Genomic DNA, 23,868 nt, shown 5'->3' with positions numbered 1-23,868 from the left:
GGAGAAACATTTCGGTGCTCAAAGCCAGGCTGGACAGGGCTCAGAGCAACCTGGGCTAGTGGAGGTGTCCCTGACAATGGCAGAAGAGATTACAACTCAACTCATTCCATGATCCTGTGATAACCTCTTCTACAAACACCACAGGATAGAGAGTGAGCACAAAGGGTTTAACATCACAGAGAAACATTTCAGCGTTCAAAGCCAGGCTGGACATGGCTCAGAGCAACCTGGGCTAGTGGAGGTGTCCCTGACAATGGTAGAGGGGTTGGAACTAGGGGGGATTGACGGTCCCTTCCAACTCAACCCATTCCATGATCCTGTGATAATCTCTTGTTGAAATTGCAATGCAAGATGTTTTCAGTTACCATCTGTATGGCAGATTACCTTTGTCAAGTGGGCAGTTTGCCTTATCTCTCTCTCTGAGTGACTACAATCACACCTCCCTGATAACAGCTATTGAATGTCACTGCATGACTGATAAGTGCTATAACATCCCATTGGGAGATGCTCCGCCCAGAGGGAGGAGCCAAAAATTGCTACCCAGATATAATCCAGAGGGAGGAGCCAAGCATTGCTACCCAGATATAATCCAGGGGGAGGAGCCAAGCATTGCTACCCAGATATAATCCAGAGGTTTTTGAGACACCAGCACGGCTTTCTCCATGGGATTCCCCAGAGGAACAGCAGCTGCCTCTTCTCCCACTGGATCTTCAGAGGAAGAATACATCCTTCTCTACAGGATCCCTGCTCCAGCAGAACCACCCCTGACACTGCAGGAGGGCTGCAGCCACATTTCCAATGGGACTGCCACCAACACCCTGACCCACAGGGTGTCAGATTGGCTTCTGACTCTGTCAGTGTTCTGCATTGTTTATTTGATCCTTTTTTTCCTTTCTCTATTAAAGAACTGTTATTTCCTGCTCCCATATTTTTTGCCTGAGAGCCCCTTAATTTAAAATTTATAGCAATTGGGAAGGGTGGGGAGGGTTTACATTTTCCATTTCAGGGGAGGCTCCTGCCTTCCTTAGCAGGCACCTGTCTTTCCAAACCAAGACACCTCTTCTACAAACACCATGGGATGGAGAATGAACATAAAGGGTTTAACATCACAAATTTAAGCCTGTGATGTTTAAATCTGATTTAAACCTTTAGACCCTGTGGGTCAGAGTGAGTCAGCCTTTCCCTGCTGGGTAGGAGGCACCCTGAGTACATCAATTCCTCCATCCTCTGGGATCCCCTGATCAAACCCTTTGAGACCTCGCAACAGAGAGACTCGCTGGGAAATTTTTGCTCAAAGTTCAGTGCTGTTTCCCCAGGGAGCACATTTCTTTCTCCTGGTTTTCTGCTTGCTGCTGGCGCTGGGGGCACCTCACACTCATCCAGAGCCCACCCCAGCACTCGGTCTAAGAATAGATGGAGGGCTGGGCTTGTGGGAGCCGTGGGAAGCGGCTGTTCTGCAGCTGACGACTGTCACCACTGGGTTCTGGATTATTTAAATGGTGCCTGGCCAGGACACAGGGTTTTCAGCAGGCTGAGGCTCAGCTTTTCTTCCCAGCAGCAGAGCCGCATCTCGCCGAGCGAGCAGGACTCCCTCTGAGCGACTGCCGCATGCCTCAGCAGCATAACAGCACCAAAACACCACAGGAAAAAAGAAAAATCAAACAACCCCCCGCCAACAACCTCTTCTCTAGCCACGAGCAGCCCCCAGAGACTTCCCACGCCAGATCTTTCTAATTTCCTGTTCAGCTGCTGGGAAGGACCAAGCTTGCGAGCGTTTTGCGCAATCCGCTGTGAGCTCCTCACCCGCACGGAGCTCCTCATGGGCCCCTGCTCCGTGTTGTAGGCCTCCACCTCCAGCACGTGGGAGGAGTTCTGCTCCCTGTCCAGGTGCCGCACTCCCCGCATCACCAGCCCCGTGCTGGGGTTGATGCGGAAGTGGTTGTGCTCGTTTCCTGGAAATGGGGAAAAAACGAGAGGGATGTTGCCCACTGTGCCCACAACCGTCCTGGGGACACACTGAGCCCTCTCTGGGAGGCTCTTTGGAGGGAGATTATCGAGCAAAACTTCAGCCCCATCACCTCTGGTTACATCAGATTCAGCTGCATCAGTGTTTGGCCCTGGGTCAGGCCAGGAGGAGCTACAGAATGGCATCAAATAAGAAAAATGTGGGTGTGTTGGAGTGAGCCCATAGGAGGCCACAAAGATGCTCTGGGGGCTGGAGCAGCTCTGCTCTGAATGCAGGCTGGGAAAGCTGTTCTGCTGTTCTCTGGGGAGACCTTTGAGCCCCTTCCAGTGCCTAAAGAGGCTCCAAAAGGGCTGGAGAGGCGCCTGGGACAAGGGCCTGGAGTGACAGGACCATGGGAATGGCTTCAGACTGAAAGAAGGCAGGGAAAGATGGGATATTGGAATGATATCCTTCCCTGTGAGGGTGGTGAGGCCCTGGCACAGGCTGCCCAGAGGAGTTTGGCTGCTCCATGCCTGGAAGTGTCCAAGGCCATGGAGCACACTGGGGTAGTGGAAGGTGTCCCTGCCCATGGCAGGGGGCTGGAATGAGGTGAACTTTAAGGTCCCTTCCCACCCAAACCATTCTGTGATTTTAGGATTCTATCTAGCTGTCCATCCATGACAAATCATTGTCCAGCAATGAGCCCTAAAGCTGAATTTTGCTTAGGGCTGGGAGAAATGGTTCTGTGGGCTCCAAGGTGCAAAAGGATGGGGAGCTCAGCCTCCTGAGGCTGGGTAGACAAACTCCCTGATGCAGAAAGGGGCACCTGGACTCACCCTTGACAATCCTGTACCACACTCTCCCGTTAATGCCTTCGTCCGCGTCCGTGGCTTTCACCTTCAGGAGAAAAGCAGAGGAGTAGAGGTCAAGGGCAGAGAATTCTGGACTAGGACGAGTCCTCCTACCCTGCCAGAGCTGGACATCCTTCTCCTCCACCTGAGCTGGGGAGCTTACCAAATACAGAGCAAAGTTAAGTTGCTCTCCCCTCAGCATTGGGCAGCAGGGACAGTGGGCTCAGGAGCCCCTGGCTGCTGGATTGAGGTGGGAGCTGAGCCTCAGGACCACCCCACAAATCCCATGGGTCTGTGTGCTGGAGGAGGAGCCTCCCTCAACCCTACCGGGCATCCCAATGCTTGTCCCAGTGGTGCTGCCACCGGGGATGGAGCCTGGCTGGGATGAGCTGCTCCTGTGCCTGGTGGGCACGCAGCCCACGGCATCCTGGAGAGTCACCCAAGCAGCAGCACACAGAAAAACTGCCAAAGGAAATGTGAAAGCAAGCAGCCCTGAGCGTCCTTGTGAGCCCCTGAGCAGGGTGGAGCAGCCCCAGGCTCTGGTGCACGGCAGGGACCGGCTCTGCCATTCGCCCTGGAAAAAACCAAGGCAGGGCTCCCCTCTGGTGTCACTGAACCAGACTGCAGTGCCCTCACCAAACCCCAGCCAGCAGCTGGGAAGCAGGGCCTGGCAGTGACCAGCAGGGCCAGGGCTCCCAGCCCAGCTGGCACCGAGCCCCTGCATCTTTTCTTGGCAAAACCCACTCCCCACAGAGCACCCACAGCTCAGCCACAGTGCGGCTGCTCACAAATCACCTGGGCGAGGATGCAGGGAATGCCTGAGCCTTCATTCTCTCCCTGCTTCCCTCTGCCAGGCATCTTCTGCCTATTGCCACAATACTACCCAGCAGTTTCTTTTTCCCAGGAAGGTTTGCACCCAGAAGGTTTATGCAGGGAAGAGGAAGGGTTGCTGCAAAGGATGCACATGCAGGGGGAACAGTGAGGACATTCACCCCCAGCCCCTCACAGCTTGCAGGAGTCAGAGATGCTCCTCTGAAATGTGGTTTTGAGGTACCTTGAACTGCTCTTGCTCCCTTCCCCCTGTGTCAGCAGAAAACTTGGAAAATACTGACCTCTATCCGGATTTCTCATCCCTGTGTCCACACGTTGTGAAAAATGCATGTATTTTATGATTGGCTTTTTGCAAACATTAAAATGAATATTATATGTGTTGGGTTAGAAAGTAATACTGTATTAGTTCTCTTAAGCAGTGTGTTAAATACTGTTTTAGGTTATAAAAAATATTAAAATAGAAACTGTGCTATGTAGGATACTTTTTTTAAAGAAAGGACTTGCAGTGAGATAGCAGCCCCGGGACACCCGAATCTTTCAGAGAAAGAGAATTTATTGCCCTCTTATCAGGAGAAACGAACTTTTTCCTGCCTTGAAGGCACTGTTAAGATTCAGAGGAAGAAGCTGACAGTGCCCAGACAGAATCCTGTGTTTGAATGGAATTTATGCATCATGTATGAGGTGTATGAATATGCAACAGGCTGCTGCTTTTAAGGGTTAATCCTCTGTTAACGTGGGGCCTTTCTGGGGCTCAGGCTGCCCAGAAAAGGTACCTGGACTGTCCGTAAATCTTTGTGTTCATTGTCTCATATTGTCCTAATTGAATTTGTCCAAATTATTATTACTCTAATTGTATTACTATTTTTATAACCATTTTATTACTATTAAACTTTTAAAATTTTAAAAACAAGTGATAGGCGTTTTTCACACACATGAAAAACCATGGGATGGGATGGGATGGGATGGGATCAGTGGGATGGGATCAATGGGATGGGATAGGATGGGATGGGATGGGATGGGATGGGATGGGATCAATGGGATGGGATGGGATGGGATGGGATGGGATGGGATGGGATGGGATCAATGGGATGGGATCAATGAGATGGGATAGGATGGGATGGGCTCAATGGGATGGGATGAGTGGGATGGGATGGGATGGGATCAATGGGATGGGATGGGATGGGATGGGATGGGATAGGATAGGATAGGATAGGATAGGATAGGATAGGATAGGATAGGATGGGATGGGATGGGATGGGATCAGTGGGGTGGGATCAATGGGGTGGGATGAGTGGGATGGGATGGGATGGGATGGGATCAATGGGATGGGATCAATGGGATGGGATGGGATGGGATAGGATAGGATAGGATAGGATAGGATAGGATGGGATGGGATGGGATGGGATGGGATGGGATGGGATCAATGGGATGGGATGGGATGGGATCAATGGGATGGGATCAATGGGATGGGATCAATGGGATGGGATGGGATGGGATAGGATAGGATAGGATAGGATAGGATAGGATAGGATAGGATGGGATGGGATGGGATGGGATGGGATGGGATCAATGGGGTGGGATGAGTGGGATGGGATGGGATGGGATCAATGGGATGGGATCAATGGGATGGGATGGGATGGGATAGGATAGGATAGGATAGGATAGGATAGGATAGGATAGGATGGGATGGGATCAGTGGGGTGGGATCAATGGGGTGGGATGAGTGGGATGGGATGGGATGGGATGGGATGGGATCAATGGGATGGGATCAATGGGATGGGATCAATGGGATGGGATGGGATGGGATGGGATAGGATGGGATGGGATGGGATTGGCTGGGATCAATGGGATGGGATGGGATGGGATGGGATGGGATGGGATGGGATGGGATGGGATGGGATCAATGGGATGGGATGGGATGCAGCCTGAGGAAATCTTGGCTGCTGCTGCTTTGACCTGCTGAGGTCCCAAAGGAAAGGTGGCACTTTAACAAACTGCCCCAAACTTGGGAAAACAGTGGCACAGCAGGGCAGGCAGTGGGAGAAAAGCTCTTTTCTGTGGTGCTAAAGGTGGAAAGCACCTGGTGCAGCCAAGCTGAGCTCCAGCCTGTTTTATCCCTCTGCTGCAGGGCACAGCCAGCCTGTCACAGCCCTGGGGGGAAAGGTGACACAAAAGGATGAGGAGGGGCAATAAAACAATGGGAAAAAAGTCGATTTTCTGGGAAAATGAGGGGCAGGCATGAGGAGGGGAGGCTCAGCCCACGACTGCACCATTCACTCATCCTACAGGGACAAATCCCGAGGAGATGCATCCCAGGGGGCTCGACCCCATCAGGACACAGCTCCGGGGCACTGCAGCGCCCTGGCTCGGCTGGCTCGGGCTGTCCCCAGCCGGCTGCCACCTCTGTCCCACCCTCCCCAACGGGAGGAGGGGGCTGGCAGCGGCGGAGCGCGGTGGGAGAGGCGGCGAAGCACCGGAGTGCGGGAGGCAGCGCTGCTGAGAGGTAGGGAGCGCAAATCCCCGCGGCAAAGCCACTGCCAGCTCCCTAGGCCACCCCCAGGGCTGAGACAGACCCCTGGCTGCGGAGATAATGCCCTGGAAAAGAGCTGGAAATGGGTGGGGATGGAAAATTTGGGGTGGGAATGGGGTCAGGCATCCCTCCTTCTGGGGAAAGAGGTGAAATGAACCACATTATCCTGGGGAAAGCACTGGAAATGGGTGGGGATGCAAAGTTTGGGGTGGAAATGGGATCAGGCATCCCTCCTTATGGGGAAAGAGCTGAAAATGCGTGGGGATGCAAAGTTTGGGGTGGGCTTGGGGTCAGGTATCCTTCCTTATGGGGAAAGAGCTGGAAATGGGTGGGAATGCAAAATTTGGTGTGGGCTTGGGGTCAGGTATCCCTCCTTATGGGGAAAGAGCTGGAAATGGGTGGGGATGCAAAATTTGGGGTGGGGATGGGGTCAGGCATCCCTGCTCCTGGGGAAAACACTGGAAATGGGCGGAGAATGCAAAATTCGGGGTGGAAATGGGGTCAGGCATCCTTCCTCCCTTCCCAGCCCTGGTGACGGGAGAGGGAGAAGGTGCTGGGGATGCAGCTGTGCCGTTTACCAGCAGGGCTGATGGGGAGCAGCATCACTCACACCCTGGGAGCAGAACCAGGAGGGTCAGCCTGGTCCTGCCCAGCATCAGCTCCTCCTGCCAGCCCGTGGAAATATTCAGGGCGCTGGGAAAAGCTGGGGAGCTCCAGGAAAAGTGTTGCTAGGCAAGCTGGGGAAGGGAATGAGAGCTGCTTTTCATGGGAGCTGTGCCTGAGAACAGGCTTTTCTTTGCAGGACTTTGAGGAAAGGGAGGGAGAGCAGATGGAAAAACTGCCAAACCAGGCAGCTGGGCCAGGCCAGGGAGCAGTGCCTGGTGCTGGGCAGAAGAACCTGCTCTGCTGCTCAGGCATGAGAATCATTCCTTTTTCCTACCTTTCCACCTTTCTTGGGGGCATTTTACCTTTTGCAATTTCTCTTTTTTCTCCTCTGATCCTCATCTGCCTCATGCTCATGGGGATGTGTCACATTTGGAGCTGATCAGGGAGGGATGAACCCCTGGGCAGGATTTCCAGGGCAGGAAAATCCCTTTTAACCCAGCAGGGTGAAGAATATAGAGCTTGGGTGGGACAGTGGTGCTGGGAAGGGGCAATGCCATGAGAGCTCTGCCAGCTGGGCTGAGTATAAGGAGAGAACCATGGCATGGCTTTTTTTCTGGTTTTTCCCTGAAAAAGCCTGGGAAAACACCAGTGTGATCCCTCCTGATGGGTTTCTACGGAATGCTGTCAAGTGAATCTAAAAGACAAGCTCTGCAGCCACGAGCAGGAGAGCAAACCCAGCCCGAAGGAATGAAAGAGCCTGAAGGAATTGCCCACGCCTCCTGGCTGGCTCTCCAGGAACAATGCGAGGTCACCACATGCATTTTGGTAAATGGCAGCTTGAAGGTAGCCCTGGAAACCCTGACTGAGGCTGCCTGTGGAGTGGGACACCCTGCAGCCCTGCCTTGGCAGCACAGAGGAGCTGTCCCTGGAGCAGGGGGACCTTGGGAGTGCTGCTCTGTTCCCAAAGCTGAGGGGAAGGAACAGGGCAGGTTATGGACAAGAAAAATACATTTGGGGTGAGGAGAGGTGAAAAGATCACTGTGGAGGAGGTGAGCAGAGCTCCGTCCCTGGGACTGCCTGCAACACACACAGGGGCTCACCCCCTCAAACCCTGACCCATTGGATTCTGCATTTCCCATTTTCCAGGCACAGACCTGGCCCTGACCCATTGGATTCTGCATTTCCCATTTTCCAGGCACAGACCTGGCTCTGACCCATTGGTTTCTGCATTTTCCATTTTCCACGCACAGACCTGGCCCTGACCCATTGGATTCTGCATTTCCCATTTTCCAGGCACAGGCCTGGCTCTGACCCATTGGATTCTGCATTTCCCATTTTCCAGGCACAGTCCTGGCCCTGACCCATTGGATTCTGCATTTCCCATTTTCCAGGCACAGGCCTGGCTCTGACCCATTGGATTCTGCATTTCCCATTTTCCATGCACAGTCCTGGTCCTGACCCATTGGTTTCTGCATTTCCCATTTTCCATGCACAGACCTGGCCCTGACCCATTGGATTCTGCATTTCCCATTTTCCATGCACAGACCTGGCCCTGACCCACTGGTTTCTGCATTTCCCATTTTCCAGGCACAGACGTGGCCCTGACCCATTGGTTTCTGCATTTTCCATTTTCCACGCACAGACCTGGCCCTGACCCATTGGATTCTGCATTTCCCATTTTCCAGGCACAGGCCTGGCTCTGACCCATTGGATTCTGCATTTCCCATTTTCCACGCACAGACCTGGCCCTGACCCATTGGATTCTGCATTTCCCATTTTCCATGCACAGTCCTGGTCCTGACCCATTGGATTCTGCATTTCCCATTTTCCAGGCACAGACCTGGCCCTGACCCATTGGATTCTGCATTTCCCATTTTCCAGGCACAGACCTGGCTCTGACCCATTGGATTCTGCATTTCCCATTTTCCAGGCACAGACCTGGCTCTGACCCATTGGATTTTGCATTTCCCATTTTCCATGCACAGTCCTGGTCCTGACCCATTGGATTCTGCATTTCCCATTTTCCAGGCACAGACCTGGCCCTGACCCATTGGATTCTGCATTTCCCATTTTCCATGCACAGACCTGGCTCTGACCCATTGGATTCTGCATTTCCCATTTTCCATGCACAGTCCTGGTCCTGACCCATTGGATTCTGCATTTCCCATTTTCCATGCACAGACCTGGCCCTGACCCACTGGTTTCTGCATTTCCCATTTTCCAGGCACAGGCCTGGCCCTGACCCATTGGATTCTGCATTTCCCATTTTCCACGCACAGACCTGGCCCTGACACATTGGATTCTGCATTTCCCATTTTCCAGGCACAGACCTGGCTCTGACCCATTGGATTCTGCATTTCCCATTTTCCATGCACAGTCCTGGTCCTGACCCATTGGATTCTGCATTTCCCATTTTCCATGCACAGACCTGGTCCTGACCCATTGGATTCTGCATTTCCCATTTTCCAGGCACAGACCTGGCTCTGACCCATTGGTTTCTGCATTTCCCATTTTCCAGGCACAGTCCTGGTCCTGACCCATTGGATTCTGCATTTCCCATTTTCCAGGCACAGGCCTGGCCCTGACCCATTGGATTCTGCATTTCCCATTTTCCATGCACAGACCTGGCTCTGACCCATTGGATTCTGCATTTCCCATTTTCCATGCACAGACCTGGTCCTGACCCATTGGATTCTGCATTTCCCATTTTCCAGGCACAGTCCTGGCCCTGACCCATTGGATTCTGCATTTCCCATTTTCCAGGCACAGACCTGGTCCTGACCCATTGGATTTTGCATTTCCCATTTTCCAGGCACAGGCCTGGCTCTGACCCATTGGATTCTGCATTTCCCATTTTCCATGCACAGACCTGGCTCTGACCCATTGGATTCTGCATTTCCCATTTTCCAGGCACAGACCTGGCTCTGACCCATTGGTTTCTGCATTTCCCATTTTCCAGGCACAGTCCTGGTCCTGACCCATTGGATTCTGCATTTCCCATTTTCCAGGCACAGGCCTGGCTCTGACCCATTGGATTCTGCATTTCCCATTTTCCAGGCACAGACCTGGTCCTGACCCATTGGATTCTGCATTTCCCATTTTCCAGGCACAGTCCTGGTCCTGACCCATTGGTTTCTGCATTTCCCATTTTCCAGGCACATAACTGGCCTAGCCCCATTGGATTTTGCATTTCCCATTTTCCAGGCACAGGCCTGGCTCTGACCCATTGGATTCTGCATTTCCCATTTTCCAGGCACAGGCCTGCCTCTGACCCATTGGATTCTGCATTTCCCATCTGCCAGGCACAGACCTGGCTCTGACCCATTGGATTTTGCATTTTCCATTTTCCAGGCAGAGACCTGGCCCTGACCCACTGGTTTCTGCATTTCCCATTTTCCATGCACAGGCCTGGCTCTGACCCATTGGATTCTGCATTTCCCATTTTCCAGGCACAGGCCTGGTCCTGACCCATTGGATTCTGCACTTCCCATTTTCCAGGCACAGACCTGGCCCTGACCCATTGGATTCTGCATTTCCCATTTTCCATGCACAGTCCTGGTCCTGACCCATTGGATTCTGCATTTCCCATTTTCCATGCACAGTCCTGGCCCTGACCCATTGGATTCTGCATTTCCCATTTTCCACGCACAGACCTGGCCCTGACCCATTGGATTCTGCATTTCCCATTTTCCATGCACAGTCCTGGTCCTGACCCATTGGATTCTGCATTTCCCATTTTCCAGGCACAGACCTGGCCCTGACCCATTGGATTCTGCATTTCCCATTTTCCAGGCACAGACCTGGCTCTGACCCATTGGTTTCTGCATTTCCCATTTTCCAGGCACAGTCCTGGTCCTGACCCATTGGATTCTGCATTTCCCATTTTCCAGGCACAGGCCTGGCCCTGACCCATTGGATTCTGCATTTCCCATTTTCCATGCACAGACCTGGCTCTGACCCATTGGATTCTGCATTTCCCATTTTCCAGGCACAGTCCTGGTCCTGACCCATTGGATTCTGCATTTCCCATTTTCCAGGCACAGTCCTGGCCCTGACCCATTGGATTCTGCATTTCCCATTTTCCAGGCACAGACCTGGTCCTGACCCATTGGATTTTGCATTTCCCATTTTCCAGGCACAGGCCTGGCTCTGACCCATTGGATTCTGCATTTCCCATTTTCCAGGCACAGTCCTGGTCCTGACCCATTGGTTTCTGCATTTCCCATTTTCCAGGCACATAACTGGCCTAGCCCCATTGGATTTTGCATTTCCCATTTTCCAGGCACAGGCCTGGCTCTGACCCATTGGATTCTGCATTTCCCATTTTCCAGGCACAGGCCTGCCTCTGACCCATTGGATTCTGCATTTCCCATTTTCCAGGCACAGACCTGGCCCTGACCCATTGGATTCTGCATTTCCCATTTTCCAGGCACAGACCTGGCTCTGACCCATTGGTTTCTGCATTTCCCATTTTCCAGGCACAGTCCTGGTCCTGACCCATTGGATTCTGCATTTCCCATTTTCCAGGCACAGGCCTGGCCCTGACCCATTGGATTCTGCATTTCCCATTTTCCATGCACAGACCTGGCTCTGACCCATTGGATTCTGCATTTCCCATTTTCCATGCACAGTCCTGGTCCTGACCCATTGGATTCTGCATTTCCCATTTTCCAGGCACAGGCCTGGCCCTGACCCATTGGATTCTGCATTTCCCATCTGCCAGGCACAGACCTGGCTCTGACCCATTGGATTTTGCATTTTCCATTTTCCAGGCACAGACCTGGCCCTGACCCACTGGTTTCTGCATTTCCCATTTTCCATGCACAGGCCTGGCTCTGACCCATTGGATTTTGCATTTCCCATTTTCCAGGCACAGACCTGGCTCTGCCCCATGCAAAGAGCACCATCTCCCCAAAGGCCCCCAAGCTCTGAGCAGGCTGATGCACCCTGAGTGATTAAAACCATGCCACTGGTGCCTTCTCTCCACTTTCTGGAGGGTTTTATGGTGAGTGTTTGGCTGCTGCCTTGCACACACCTGTGTCCCCTTTCCCCTCCCGAGATCTTGGTTCTAAATTGGCTCAGTCCAGATCCCAGTTTACCAGTCAGACAGCTCTCCCACACCTCCATAGGAAAGGATAATAGATAACAATAGAGCTTCACCTCCAGCACACAGGGCATTGCACAAACAGGATTTCCCTAGCCCTCATCTTCTCATCTCCCTCTGGAGAGATGCCAGCCCCCCTGGCTGGGGCTGGGAGTGAGCATGTGAGCAAAAAGAGGTGCAAAATGCTCTTGGGAGGATCTGACTTGCTGGGGAAAGGAGAGAACAGTCTCCAGCAGGTATTAGGCAAGAGCTGGTGCTGCCAGCACTTTGGGAGGCTGGTTTGTATCACCTGTGACATGTCTGAGCCTGAAAGCAGGTCAGCAAAATGCCCGGCATGAGGATTTTTGGCATGAGTAGGGTGAGGGTGTTACTCTTCACCCTTGCAAAGTAATAAAGACGGTGCTGGCACATACCACAGCTTGATGGGGACTTATCAGGGCACAGGCTCAACCAACTGTCCAATTTCTTTGGAAATATAATCACAAAACCCCCAAATGACAGCCAATTCAACAAACCTGCATTTCTGGGGAACACAGGAGAACCAAACCTCAGCAGCCTGGGGTGAGGATTTTGAGCTTTCTGTGGTACATAGATATTTATCTCTTCTAGAAAATCTTCATGCAGTGTGTGTGTGCTCCCTGGAAGTCTCCTCCCAGAGGCCAGAAATAATGGTGGATTTCTTTTCCAGGTGGTTTTGCACTTCAGTTCAGGGTGGTGCTTTGCAAGTGTGGGATGGACTACCCCTGTCCCCCCTGTGCCACTGAAAACATGGCTGAGACAATCCTGGACGTCTTGGCATGACAAGAACCCATCAGTTTAACCAGAGGGTGGCTGTCTGTCCATCTGCCACGTGCTAATCACCTCTCTGTGTCACCTGGCAGGGAAGATGAGCTCTGGCAACGGGACCTCTCCCACCCCACCTGTCCTTGGGCTCCTGGAGCCGGTGCCACCCAGTGCCAGCTCCCCTGAGGGCACAGACTGGCTGCCCACCATCGTGGGGCTCGTCTGCATCTTCCTGGTGCTGGCCACCCTGCTGACCCTTGTCACCCTCTGTCACCTTCGGGCGCTGGGCCGCTCCCCCTGGGGTCCCCACGAGTGGCTGCCCCAGCACCCCGTGGATGACAGCCAGCCCCAGCTGAGGCTCTGGAAGCGCCTGGGCTCCCTGAGGAGCTCCATCAGCAGCTTCAGGAGGAGCCAGATGGTGTTTCAGAGCACCCTGGCCTGTCCCAGGAGCTTCTCCAGCAGCCAGGACGGGGACATCATGGAGTCCACCAAAATGTGATCATGCCCTGCTCCTCCTTCCCAAGCTTTGGCTCCCTTCTCAAGCATCCTGAGTAGAGAACCTCTGAGCAGCTCATTTCCAGGCTCTGTGACAGGAGATTTTGCAATGTCAGGTACCCAAATGCTTTCCAGGTTACTGCTTCCTGCCAGGTAAGGTGGAGGCATCCAAACTACACCCACACACAGTTACCACCAGGCAGTCCAAAAAAATCCTGCTGCTTCATTTCTTTTGGAAAATGTTGTTGAAGATTGCAATGCAAGACGTTTGCAGTTACCATCTGTATGGCAGATTAGCCTTTGTCAAGTGGGCAGTTTGCCTTATCTCTCTCTCTGAGTGACCACAATCACACCTCCCTGGGAGGGGACATTGCTGATAACAGACTATTGAATGTCACTGCATGGCTGATAAGAGCTATAACATCCCATTGGGAGATGCTCCGCCCAGGGGGAGGAGCCAAACATTACTACCCAGATATAATCCAGGGGAGGAGCCAAGCATTGCTACCCAGATATAATCCAGAGGGAGGAGCCAAACATTGCTGCCCAGATATAATCCAGGGGGAGGAGCCAAGCATTGCTACCCAGATATAATCCAGGGGGAGGAGCCAAGCATTGCTACCCAGATATAATCCAGGGGGAGGAGCCAAACATTGCTGCCCAGATATAATCCAGGGGGAGGAGCCAAGCATTGCTACCCAGATATAATCCAGGGGGAGGAGCCAAGCATTGCTACCCAGATATAATCCAGAGGGAGGAGCCAAGCATTGCTACCCAGATACAATCCAGGGGGAGGAGCCAAGCATTGCTACCCAGATATAATCCAGGGGGAGGAGCCAAACATTGCTACCCAGATATAATCCAGGGGGAGGAGCCAAGCATTGCTACCCAGATATAATCCAGGGGGAGGAGCCAAGCATTGCTACCCAGATATAATCCAGGGGGAGGAGCCAAGCATTGCTGCCCAGATATAATCCAGAGGGAGGAGCCAAGCATTGCTACCCAGATATAATCCAGAGGTTTTGAGACACCAGCATGGCTTTCTCCATGGGATTCCCCAGAGGAACAGCAGCTGCCTCTCCTTCCACTGGATCTTCAGAGGAAGAATACATCCTTCTCTACAGGATCCCTGCTCCAGCAGAACCACCCCTGACACTGCAGGAGGGCTGAGCCACATTTCCAATGGCACTGCCACCAACACCCTGACCCACAGGGTGTCAGGTTGGGTTCTGACTCTGGCAGTGTTGTTCTAGTGTACTGCATTGTTTATTTTATCAATTTTTTTTTCTTTTCCCTAGTAAAGAACTGTTATTTCTGCTCCCATACTTTTGCCTAAGAGCCCCTTAATTTAAAATTTATAGCAATTGGGAGGGCTGGGGAGGGTTTACATTTTCCATTTCAGGGGAGGCTCCTGCCTTCCTTAGCAGACTCCTGCCTTTCCAAACCAAGACAATTGTGCAAGTTGTGCTGCACCTGAACAAACAGCCTGCAAGAGACTGGGAGCAACCTGGCTACCTGAAGAGAGGCAGCCCAGGGCGAGCCTGCTCCACAGAAAGCAATTCCCAGTGGAGTTATCCTCTGGAGCAGGTGGAGGGATGCTCGTGCCCCCATGTGCTACCTGTTCCCTGTCACCCCCCTCCATGCTGAGTGAGCTCTGGGTTGCTGTGGTCAATGTGTTCCCATTCCTCCTCTCTGGCCCTGCTCTGCCTGGTTCTGGGAGAAAGGGATGGGGAAACATTGAGAAACTCTCTCCTGCTGCCCTGGGAATGTGGGGATGCACTGAAGGGAGAGACCTTCTGTACAAATGGTTCGTGCTGAAGGTGCAAATTAAACTGAAGCTGGGAGATGGCTCATTTCTGTTTCTCTTCCATGCTGTTCTGTGGAAAAACAACTTCCCCCACTTTTGCCATGGACTTTCAAGGGCATCCCCCTCTTTTGGGAGGCGGGTTCTAAGAACAGGCACTTTGCTGCCAGTCAGACTCGAGTTCCCTCCCTTCCTCCAATTTGCCAAACCGGCTCAGTTTTAGGGTTCCTGTGCAGGGACACACCTCCATCCTGGGATTGCTGATCCCAGAGCATCAGGTACACCTTGCCATGGCACAGCAGGTGCTGAGGAGCCACAGAATCCCTTGGGCATTGCTGCCTGGAGCAGACACAGGGCTCCCAGCAAACCTTTTGTGGCAGAAGGCAAAAGGCTCCTTTCTTCTCTGCCGGTGACTCACACAGCCAGGGACAAAGCTGTCCCTTTGCCCGTGCCTGCAGAGGTATTGAAGGCAGCAGGAGCCTTCCCAGGGCCCTCTGCAAAGAGCCTTTGGTGCCTGCTCCAGAAGAGCCGCGGGTTTGAAGGGATGCTGTGAATGCCCGCATTCATCCCGTGCTCACTGAGCCATTCAGCTCTGCCCACCGCTCCCTCAAAGAGCCACAAACATGAAAGCAAAGTCCAAATGCTTCTTTCCCTCTCTGAGGGTTTTCCCCCCTCTCTGAGCATCTCTTTGCAGGCACTCTGCTCCCTCCCCATGGAGATCTCTGCCTGGGAGGAGGGAGAAAGCAGGGGTGTAGCCAAAGTGGCCTCACCAGCACAGAGCTTGGCTCTTCTCCTCTCACCCCCTGCAGAAATGGGGTGAGCTCCTTAACTTCCCCTTGCTTTTTGCTGCCTCCTCCCCGGCACTCACAGCCTGGGCTGGCAGAGGAGTGGATGAGCCAGAAGACATCTTGCCCTGCCCGAGGGGACAGACAGGGAGGGAAAACCCCTGCCCTGTGCTTCCAGCGGGGCACAGTGAGTGGGGGACCCCCAGCTCCCAGCCCGGGGTCCCAGGGGAAGAGGCACGTGCCTGCACGATGCTGCTGGCCGCTGGAATGTCCTCGGGGACGCTGACTTCATAGCTGCTCTGCAGGAAGATGGGCCTGTTGTCGTTGACATCCAGCACGGTCACGTACACGGTGGCGGTGCCGGTGCGCCGGTTCCCGGTGGGGCCGTTGTCTGCAGGGACACAAAGGGGAAGGAGGGAGGGAGGGAGGTTCAGCCACCTCCTCCGTGCACAGGAGATGCTCAGCCCAAGGCTGCTGAAACAACAGGATCGAGATTTCCAAACTAAAACATTTCATCTTTTCGCAGCTTTTAAATCCCACATAGGTTTTTAGGTTTTTTTTCCTCCCCCTTTCTATTTTGCAAAGCCACCATGCTGTTCTGCAAGAAAAAGGAAAAGCCAAGCCACCCCCAAGCTCTGCCATGAAGCCCAGTGAGGCCAGAAATGCAACTGCTCATTAGAGAGGATTTGCAGCTCCATGCACCAAGTGAAGGGACTGCTGGAGCCAGGGATTTGGGAGGTGGAGGCAGCCTGGTGAATTTTCCACAGCTGCAGCTCAGCTCACAGCCAAGGAGCACCAGGATGGGTTGATGTTCAGTAGGCAAGGACATGGCAGCACAGCTGTTGGGTTTGCCAGGAAGAATGAGGCACGGGGCAGCATGGATTGGGGTTGGATTTTTCAACATGCCTGATCTGCAGGAGTGCTAAACCCTCCAGCTGGGAGCCTGTGGGATCTGGGAAAGCACAGGCAGTGTGATCCCCATGGGAGGGGCACAGCAGACCCTTTGCCCCTTGGGATACAGTCCTGTGCAGCCCCCAACAATGCTGTGCCCCCAACAATTTCTGTCCAGGCCACTCACTTCTCCTCTCCAAAGGGACATCCAAGTCATCTGTGAACAGGCACATCATTATAGAGCTCTGGGGATGACAGCCAAGCTGAGTTTGGCACGGGGATCCTCTGCCCGTGCCAGGTGGCTCAGGGTTAATCAGCAGCCCCAGAGCCAGGGGCTGGCATGGCAGGAGGGGAACAATGCTGTGGAGTTGGCATTTTTGGGCAGAGGGATGCCCTGGACAGTGTGGAGCCTCTCAGGAACAGGGAGCCTGCCTTCCCAGGTGAAAAGGAGAGCCCTGGGGCAGGGCAAACCTGAGAGGACAATAGACCCTCTGCAAAAGTCATGATGGAAGTGGGACACATTAATTCACACGTGCAGTGTTAGCACCAGGCACAGGCTCCGGTTTGGAGAGCGCCTCAGAGGTTGCTGCCCCTCTGACACACCTGCAAGGGAGCTCCACACGTGCATGGCCACCACCTGTGGCTGTGGGATCCCTGGGAAATCCTTACCAATGGCCTCCAGGATCAGTGTGTAGGATGCCACGGTCTCCCTGTCCAGACTCACGACCGTCCTCACCACCCCGTCCCTGAAGCCGACGCTGAATTTGCCGTCTTGGTTCCCACCTGCAGCAAAGTACAAGCAGAACAGAAACATGGAATGGGCTGGGTTGGGCTGAGAGGGACCTGGAGCAAAGCACAAGCAGAATAGAAACTTGGAATGGGCTGGGTTGCGAGGGACCTTAGAGATAATTTTGTCCCAACACCTCATCGTGGGCAGGGACGCCTCCTAGACCAGGCTGCTCTAAGCCCTGTCCAACCTGACCTTTAACACCTCCAGGGATCCAGAAGCATCCACAGCTTCCTTGTCCCAACACCTGGATACCCTTTCAGTGAAGAAATTTCTCCTGATATCTAATCTGAACCTTCCCTGGTGCAACTTGAGGCCATTTCCTTGGGTTCTGTGGCCTGGGCACGGGGTCAGCCCAGCTGTGCAAGGATGGTTTGGTGCCTTGTCCCTGGCAGAGTACTTTGCCTCACAGCACAGGAACAATCCAAGGGCTGTAGGGAAAGCTGGGCCATTTCCTGAGTGCTTTGAGCAATTGGGGTGACTGTGCACGTGAGCTGTGGTACCTGTGGGACAGCACACCCCGATTCACCTGCAGAGGAGAGGCCAGAGGGGCTGGACACGGAACAGCAGGCTGCTACTGTGGGAAAAGCGGCTCTCTGGTGGCACTTCTGTTTTTGCCCTCTTCCTGAGGGCTCGGTGTGCAGTTTGCAAGTCAAACCGTGGCCAGGGGATTCCCCAGCCTCCTGCTGCAGGTGCTGCAGCCGTGGGGCAAGCCGGGCGCTGCTGCCCACCAACCCCACCTGCCCAAAAACGCCCCAAAATTCCATTTACGCCTCCCAATCATAAACACCGATGGAAGTCCCCCCAGGCCTTGCTCCCTAGCCGTGCCCTGCCCATGCTGATGCTTTTCCAGGGTCAGCAGGATGGTCAGCGTGGCCGGGAGCCGAGCGGGGCTGTTCAGCAGAGGGCGATGCCGGACAAAGATTGAGGGGCTGGCAAAGGCAGAGCCGGAGTGCGGAGCACCCTGGCCGAGCTCTGGGGCAGCCTGTGCCCTGCTGCGAGCCCAGCTCCCCTCGTGGCACCGCGCTCCCACCTGTGATGAAGTAGCTGAGCTCGGCGTTGAGCCCGATGTCGGCGTCCGTGCAGTTGAGCCGCACCACTTTGAAATCGCGGGCCACGTCCTCGGGCAGGGACACGTTGTAGACAGCAGGGAAGAAGGTGGGGTTCTCGTCATTCACATCCAGAACTGCAAAGGGAGAGCAGAGCTGAGCGTGCTGCCCCTGCTGCAGACGCCAGGCTGCGCTGCCAATGCTCCTCTCAGCATCCCAGGGATGCTCTGCCCGGCCCTCCCTGCCATTGGGGCACTGGGGGGCCTGCCTATTTGGTTGCCCCTGATACACACAGATCACCCTCCTCACAGCCCAAAAACCCGTTGCATCACTGAAATTCAAGTCGCTGTTTTCACCAAGCCCGTTTCCATCCCCGTTCAAAGGAAAATCTGGGGCTTAAATATAAACTCAGCATTTCCTGGGGCATGGCAGGGACCTGGAGCTTCTTTCCCAAACTCGGGCCTGAGGACAGTGCAGGGTCAGTTTATTTCCAGATGATGCGTATCCTTTTTCAGCACCAGGCTTGCACAGAGCCAGCAAACAGCAAGGCACTAAATTAAAGGCAGGCCTTGCAATAAGGCTCCAGCTCTGAGCTCGGATTGCGTGGGCTGTCCAGGCACGCAGCTGATGGGAATCACATGCTGAACCAAAAGAGAAAAGCAACACAGGGGATGGGGGAATGGAGAAAAAAAAAAAGATAATTTGGGGGCCCTGCCAGAAACACCATGTTTTCCCCATCTCCGCAGTGTGTTGATAGCAGACATGGAGCCTGTGGGGATGGAGCCATCCCTATGCACAAAGCCAGACCTGACCCAGTTTCCAGGCTGTGAAAAGTGCATATTATATGGCTCTATGCATATATATATATATATATATATATATATATATATATATATATATATATATATTTATTATATATATTTTGTTGTATTGATTAGTACTGCTGTATAAGGAATGAGGCACTTGCACCAGATAGCAGCCACAGGACACCTGGATCTTTCAGAGAAAGAGAATTTATTGCTCCATTATCAGGAGAAATGAACTTCTTCCCACCTTGCTCAGCCCTGAAGACTCAGTCAGGATTCAGAGGAAGAAGCTGTCACTGCCCAGACAGAATCCTGTGTTTGAATGGAATTTATGCACCATGGATGAGTGTAGGAATATGCAACAGGCTGCTGCTTTTAAGGGTTAATCCTTTGTTAATGGGTGTCCTTTTTCGGACTTATTTTGCCCAGAAAAGGTACCTGGACTGTCTGTAACTCTTTGTTTTTATTACCTCATATTGTCCTCATCCCAATTGTCCAAATTTAATTATATTGCTATTTTTATAACCATTTTATTATCATAAAACTTTTAAAATTTAAAAAAAAAACAACAAGTGATTGGCGTTTTTCACACATGGGCCTCAATGAGTCTCCTGCAGAACCTGCATTTCCTCCAGGGATGTTTGTCTGAGTCTCCTGCAGAACCTGCATTTCGCCCAGGGACGTTTGCCACCACCGCGCGCTCTCGCTGCACCCACCTTTGACAGTGAGGGTGCTGGTGGAGCTCTTGGCGGGCGTGCCGGCGTCGCTGGCCACCACCCTGAGCAGGTACTCGGGGATCCTCTCCCTGTCCAGCACGGCCGTGGTGGTGACCAGCCCGCTGGTGCTGTTGATGAGGAAATCCATGCGGGGCATGCCCACCTGCATGCGGTACGACACCTGCCCGTTGGGGCCCTCGTCCAGGTCGATGGCCACCACCTGGTGGGGACAGGCAAACAGGAGCTTCTCGTCAGCTCTTGGAGGTCTTATGACAGCTCAGCTACCTTAGAAGGCATAAAATCAGTAGGATGGCTTCTGTGGCAGTGTTGGAAAAAATAAGGTTTAATAAAAGGCAAAACAACAAACTCGTACAGAGAAAAAGTGGTTTGGGGGCAAGAGACCTTCTTGCCCTTGGTAAAACACCTCACAAAAGTGATTGGTTTCTTTGTTCTCTTATTTTCTAGTAAATTGCCTAGGTGGGACTTTTTGGCTGCTGTCCAATTGGCTCTCCTTAAGTTTGAGTGAAGCCCCCCAGGTCCTATGAGGTGTCGTTTCATTTAACCAAGGAGAGAAACTTCTGGGCTTGTTTCCTTTTGTCATTCCATCAACAGGAGGGCACATTCCTATAGGAGAGCACCCTGATCATCATCTCCTGGCCATGGAAGCCGTGGTACAGAAATCTCAAGTGCCTTTGGCCCTGGGGATGCAGGGATGAAATGGCCTTGGAGGATCCTCCCTACCTGTGGTGAGCCCATGGAGTAAAGATGCACAACTCCTTCTGCATCCCCCCTGTTCCACTGCTAGAATATGGCAAAGAGAAGGAGATGGAGAGCATGGAGGAGGTGCAGAAGATGCAGAGAAGATGCAGGATGCATTGCCAGCCTGCAGAAGCCATGGCAGCAGCTCCCAGTGTGAGGAATGGCAGTGGTGGGACACGCTCACCTTCTGTATCCCCCACTGCTACAATATGGCAAAGAGAAGGAGAGGGAGAGGATGGAGGAGGGGGAGAAGGTGCAGAGAAGGGAGAGGATGCATCGCCAGCCTGCAGAAGCCATGGCAGCAGCTCCCAGTGTGAGGAATTGCAGCAGTGGGACACGCTCACCTGGAAGACAGAGGAGCCTGCGGGGAGCCCCTCGGCGATCTCAGCAACAAAGGGCAGGTTTTGGAAAGTGGGGTCATTGTCGTTCAGGTCCAGCAGGTTGACAAAAACCGTGGCACTGCTGGTGGCTCTCAGGGGTGGCCTCCCACCTGTGGAGGCCAGGAATGGGGTCTCAAGGTTAACACCTGAGCTGCTTCCACCCCTTTCCCCTAAAAATAAGCTCTCACTCACTATGCAGACGGCAGTGCAGGATGGGGGGATGGCCCTGGTTTGTCATGGGTGATCTGCCACCAACGGACAATTAGAATTCCAGAATGGTTTGAGTTGGAAGGGACCTTACAGATAATCCAATTCCAACCCTCTGGGACACCTTCCACTATCCCAGGTTGCCCCAAGCCCCTTCCAATCTGTCCTGGGACACTTTCAGGGTTAGAGCAGACACAGCTTCTCTGGGCAGCCTGTTTCACCACCTTCTTAGTAAAGAATTTCCTCCCAACATTTAATCTCCATCTCCCCTCTTTTGGTTTAAAACCATTCCCCTTTGTCCTGAAAAGAAAGGATTATCTTTGTACATCTATCTTTCTTCCTATGAAAAGTTTCCCCATGGCAATATTTCCAGAGAAAAACCGATCAGCTCTGCTTCCCTCACCTGCTCAATTGATTTTCTGGGATGCCAATGGAGCAGGGCTGAGGGGGAGGGAGAGTTCCTGCCTCTCAGGCTCTTTCTCAGGGCTGCTACATGAATGACTCACTCACATTCTGAGCTTGTTTTAGCAGCAGGCTAAAAGCTATTCCCCTTTTTTTACCTCAGAAACACTCGCGTTCAAAGCAGGAGAGAAGAAAACAGAAGACACTCTGCCATAAGGGCAAAATCAGGCTGGGGAAGTGTTGAAGGTTGCAATGCAAGATGTTTTCAATTACCAACTGTGTGGCAGTTGTCTTTTGTCAAGTGGGCAGTTTGCCTTATCTCTCTCTTTGAGTGACCACACCCACTCCTCCCTGGGAGGGGACATTGCTGATAACAGACTATTGAATGTCACTGCATGGCTGATAAGAATTATAACATCCCATTGGGAAATGCTCTGCCCAGGGGGAGGAGCCAAGCATTGCTACCCAGATATAATCCAGGGGGAGGAGCCAAGCATTGCTACCCAGGTATAATCCAGGGGGAGGAGCCAAGCATTGCTACCCAGATATAATCCAGGGGGAGGAGCCAAACATTGCTACCCAGATATAATCCAGGGGGAGGAGCCAAACATTGCTACCCAGATATAATCCAGGGGGAGGAGCCAAGCATTGCTACCCAGATATAATCCAGAGGGAGGAGCCAAGCATTGCTACCCAGATATAATCCAGAGGTTTTGAGACACCAGCACGGCTTTCTCCACGGGATTCCCCAGAGGAACAGCTGCTGTCTCTCCTTCCACTGGATCTTCAGAGGAAGAATACATCCTTCTCTACAGGATCCCTGCTCCAGCAGAACCACCCCTGACACTGCAGGAGGGCTGCAGCCACATTTCCAATGGCACTGCCACCAACACCCTGACCCACAGGGTGTCAGGTTGGGTTCTGACTCTGTCAGTGTTGTTCTGCATTGTTTATTTTATCCAATTTTTTTTCTTTTCCCTATTAAAGAACTGTTATTTCCTGCTCCCATATTTTTGCCTGAGAGCTCCTTAATTTAAAATTCATAGCACTTGGGAGGGCTGGGGAGGGTTTACATTCTCCATTTCAGGGGAGGCTCCTGCCTTCCTTAGCAGACTCCTGCCTTTCCAAACCAAGCCAGGCAGGTTCAGCTGAGCAGTGAGCACACCCAGGGTGGGATGGAGGCTTACAGTCGGTGACAGACACCACGATCCTGCGCATCAGCTGCGCCTCCTGGGCGTTGGGGTTCTCCCTGTCCAGCAGCACGCCCGAGGTGCGGATCTTGCCCGTGGTGCTGTTGATGGTGTAGAACTTGTTGGGAGGCCGTATGCTGTACACCACCGTGCCGTTCTCCCCCAGGTCTGGGTCCACAGCCACCACCTGCCGTGGGGAAGCAGCACAAAATTACAGGAGAGAGCTGGGAATTCACTCCCCACGGAGGTTTGCTGCTGTCCCTGCACCAGCAGCACAAAGGAACCCATCTTCCATCCAGCTCTGTGTTTTTGTGACATTTGCAGGGATTTTGCACCCTCGAGACCTCTGCTGTGGTGTTAAATGTCCCCAAAATTGGCCTGTGAGCACAGGAGGTAATGGCATGACAAGATACAAAAGTGCAGCAATCAAACTGGATTTATCCTCCTTTGGAATAAAACCAGCTGAAAAACGAGGACCCTTTGGAAAAATAAAATAAATGGGACAAAGAGGCACGCTGAGGAACTTGTGCTGCCACATCAGGAATAATTCCTTGGTGGAGTTCTCCTCCACGCCAGATATTTTATGCTTTATTGCTCTCCCTGTGACCTTCCTAATTACAGGGGACATTTACATTAACAAACACCCCAATTTCACTGCCCTCATAACTTCCCCAGCTCCTGCTGCTTATTCTGCAGCTGAATTTACATCGGATCGGTGACAAAATAATTATTTTCCCAGCAACTAATTGGGTTGTCAAAGGCAAGATGACTTCAAGCTGGCACTGAGCAGCAGGGCTGAAGGAGAGAAAACCACTGTGCTCTGGCTCAAGCAGCACTGCCAGACCCTTCTCCCCCTTCAAAAAATCCTTTTTTTTTTTTTCCTTTTCGCAGCCTTCCTTCTTATATGATTTTGTGGATTCTCTTCACTTTTCCCTCATTTATTTTCC

General features: G+C 52.7%; 2 protein-coding genes across 2 annotated transcripts in view; one reads left to right on the top strand and one right to left on the bottom strand.

Annotated features, from left to right (window-relative positions):
* CDH23 (cadherin related 23) overlaps nucleotides 1–23,868 on the bottom strand; it is a 223,341-nt gene that overhangs the window by 47,957 nt on the left and 151,516 nt on the right. The window contains 8 exon segments of the mRNA XM_058810630.1: nucleotides 1,804–1,952; nucleotides 2,782–2,842; nucleotides 15,977–16,125; nucleotides 17,295–17,408; nucleotides 18,446–18,598; nucleotides 19,984–20,203; nucleotides 21,087–21,232; nucleotides 22,919–23,108. Coding sequence (XP_058666613.1) covers nucleotides 1,804–1,952; nucleotides 2,782–2,842; nucleotides 15,977–16,125; nucleotides 17,295–17,408; nucleotides 18,446–18,598; nucleotides 19,984–20,203; nucleotides 21,087–21,232; nucleotides 22,919–23,108 — 1,182 coding nt within the window.
* C9H10orf105 (chromosome 9 C10orf105 homolog) lies at nucleotides 7,564–13,149 on the top strand. Its single transcript, XM_058810895.1, has 2 exons — nucleotides 7,564–7,588; nucleotides 12,749–13,149. The coding sequence occupies exons 1-2, from the start codon at nucleotides 7,564–7,566 to the stop codon at nucleotides 13,147–13,149; spliced, it is 426 nt and encodes a 141-aa protein (XP_058666878.1).

The sequence above is a fragment of the Ammospiza caudacuta genome, chromosome 9 (assembly GCF_027887145.1).
Source record: "Ammospiza caudacuta isolate bAmmCau1 chromosome 9, bAmmCau1.pri, whole genome shotgun sequence".
Taxonomy (NCBI): domain Eukaryota; kingdom Metazoa; phylum Chordata; class Aves; order Passeriformes; family Passerellidae; genus Ammospiza; species Ammospiza caudacuta.
The sequence above is the reverse complement of the archived record's forward strand: the minus strand, read 5'-3'. Positions and strand labels throughout refer to the sequence as shown.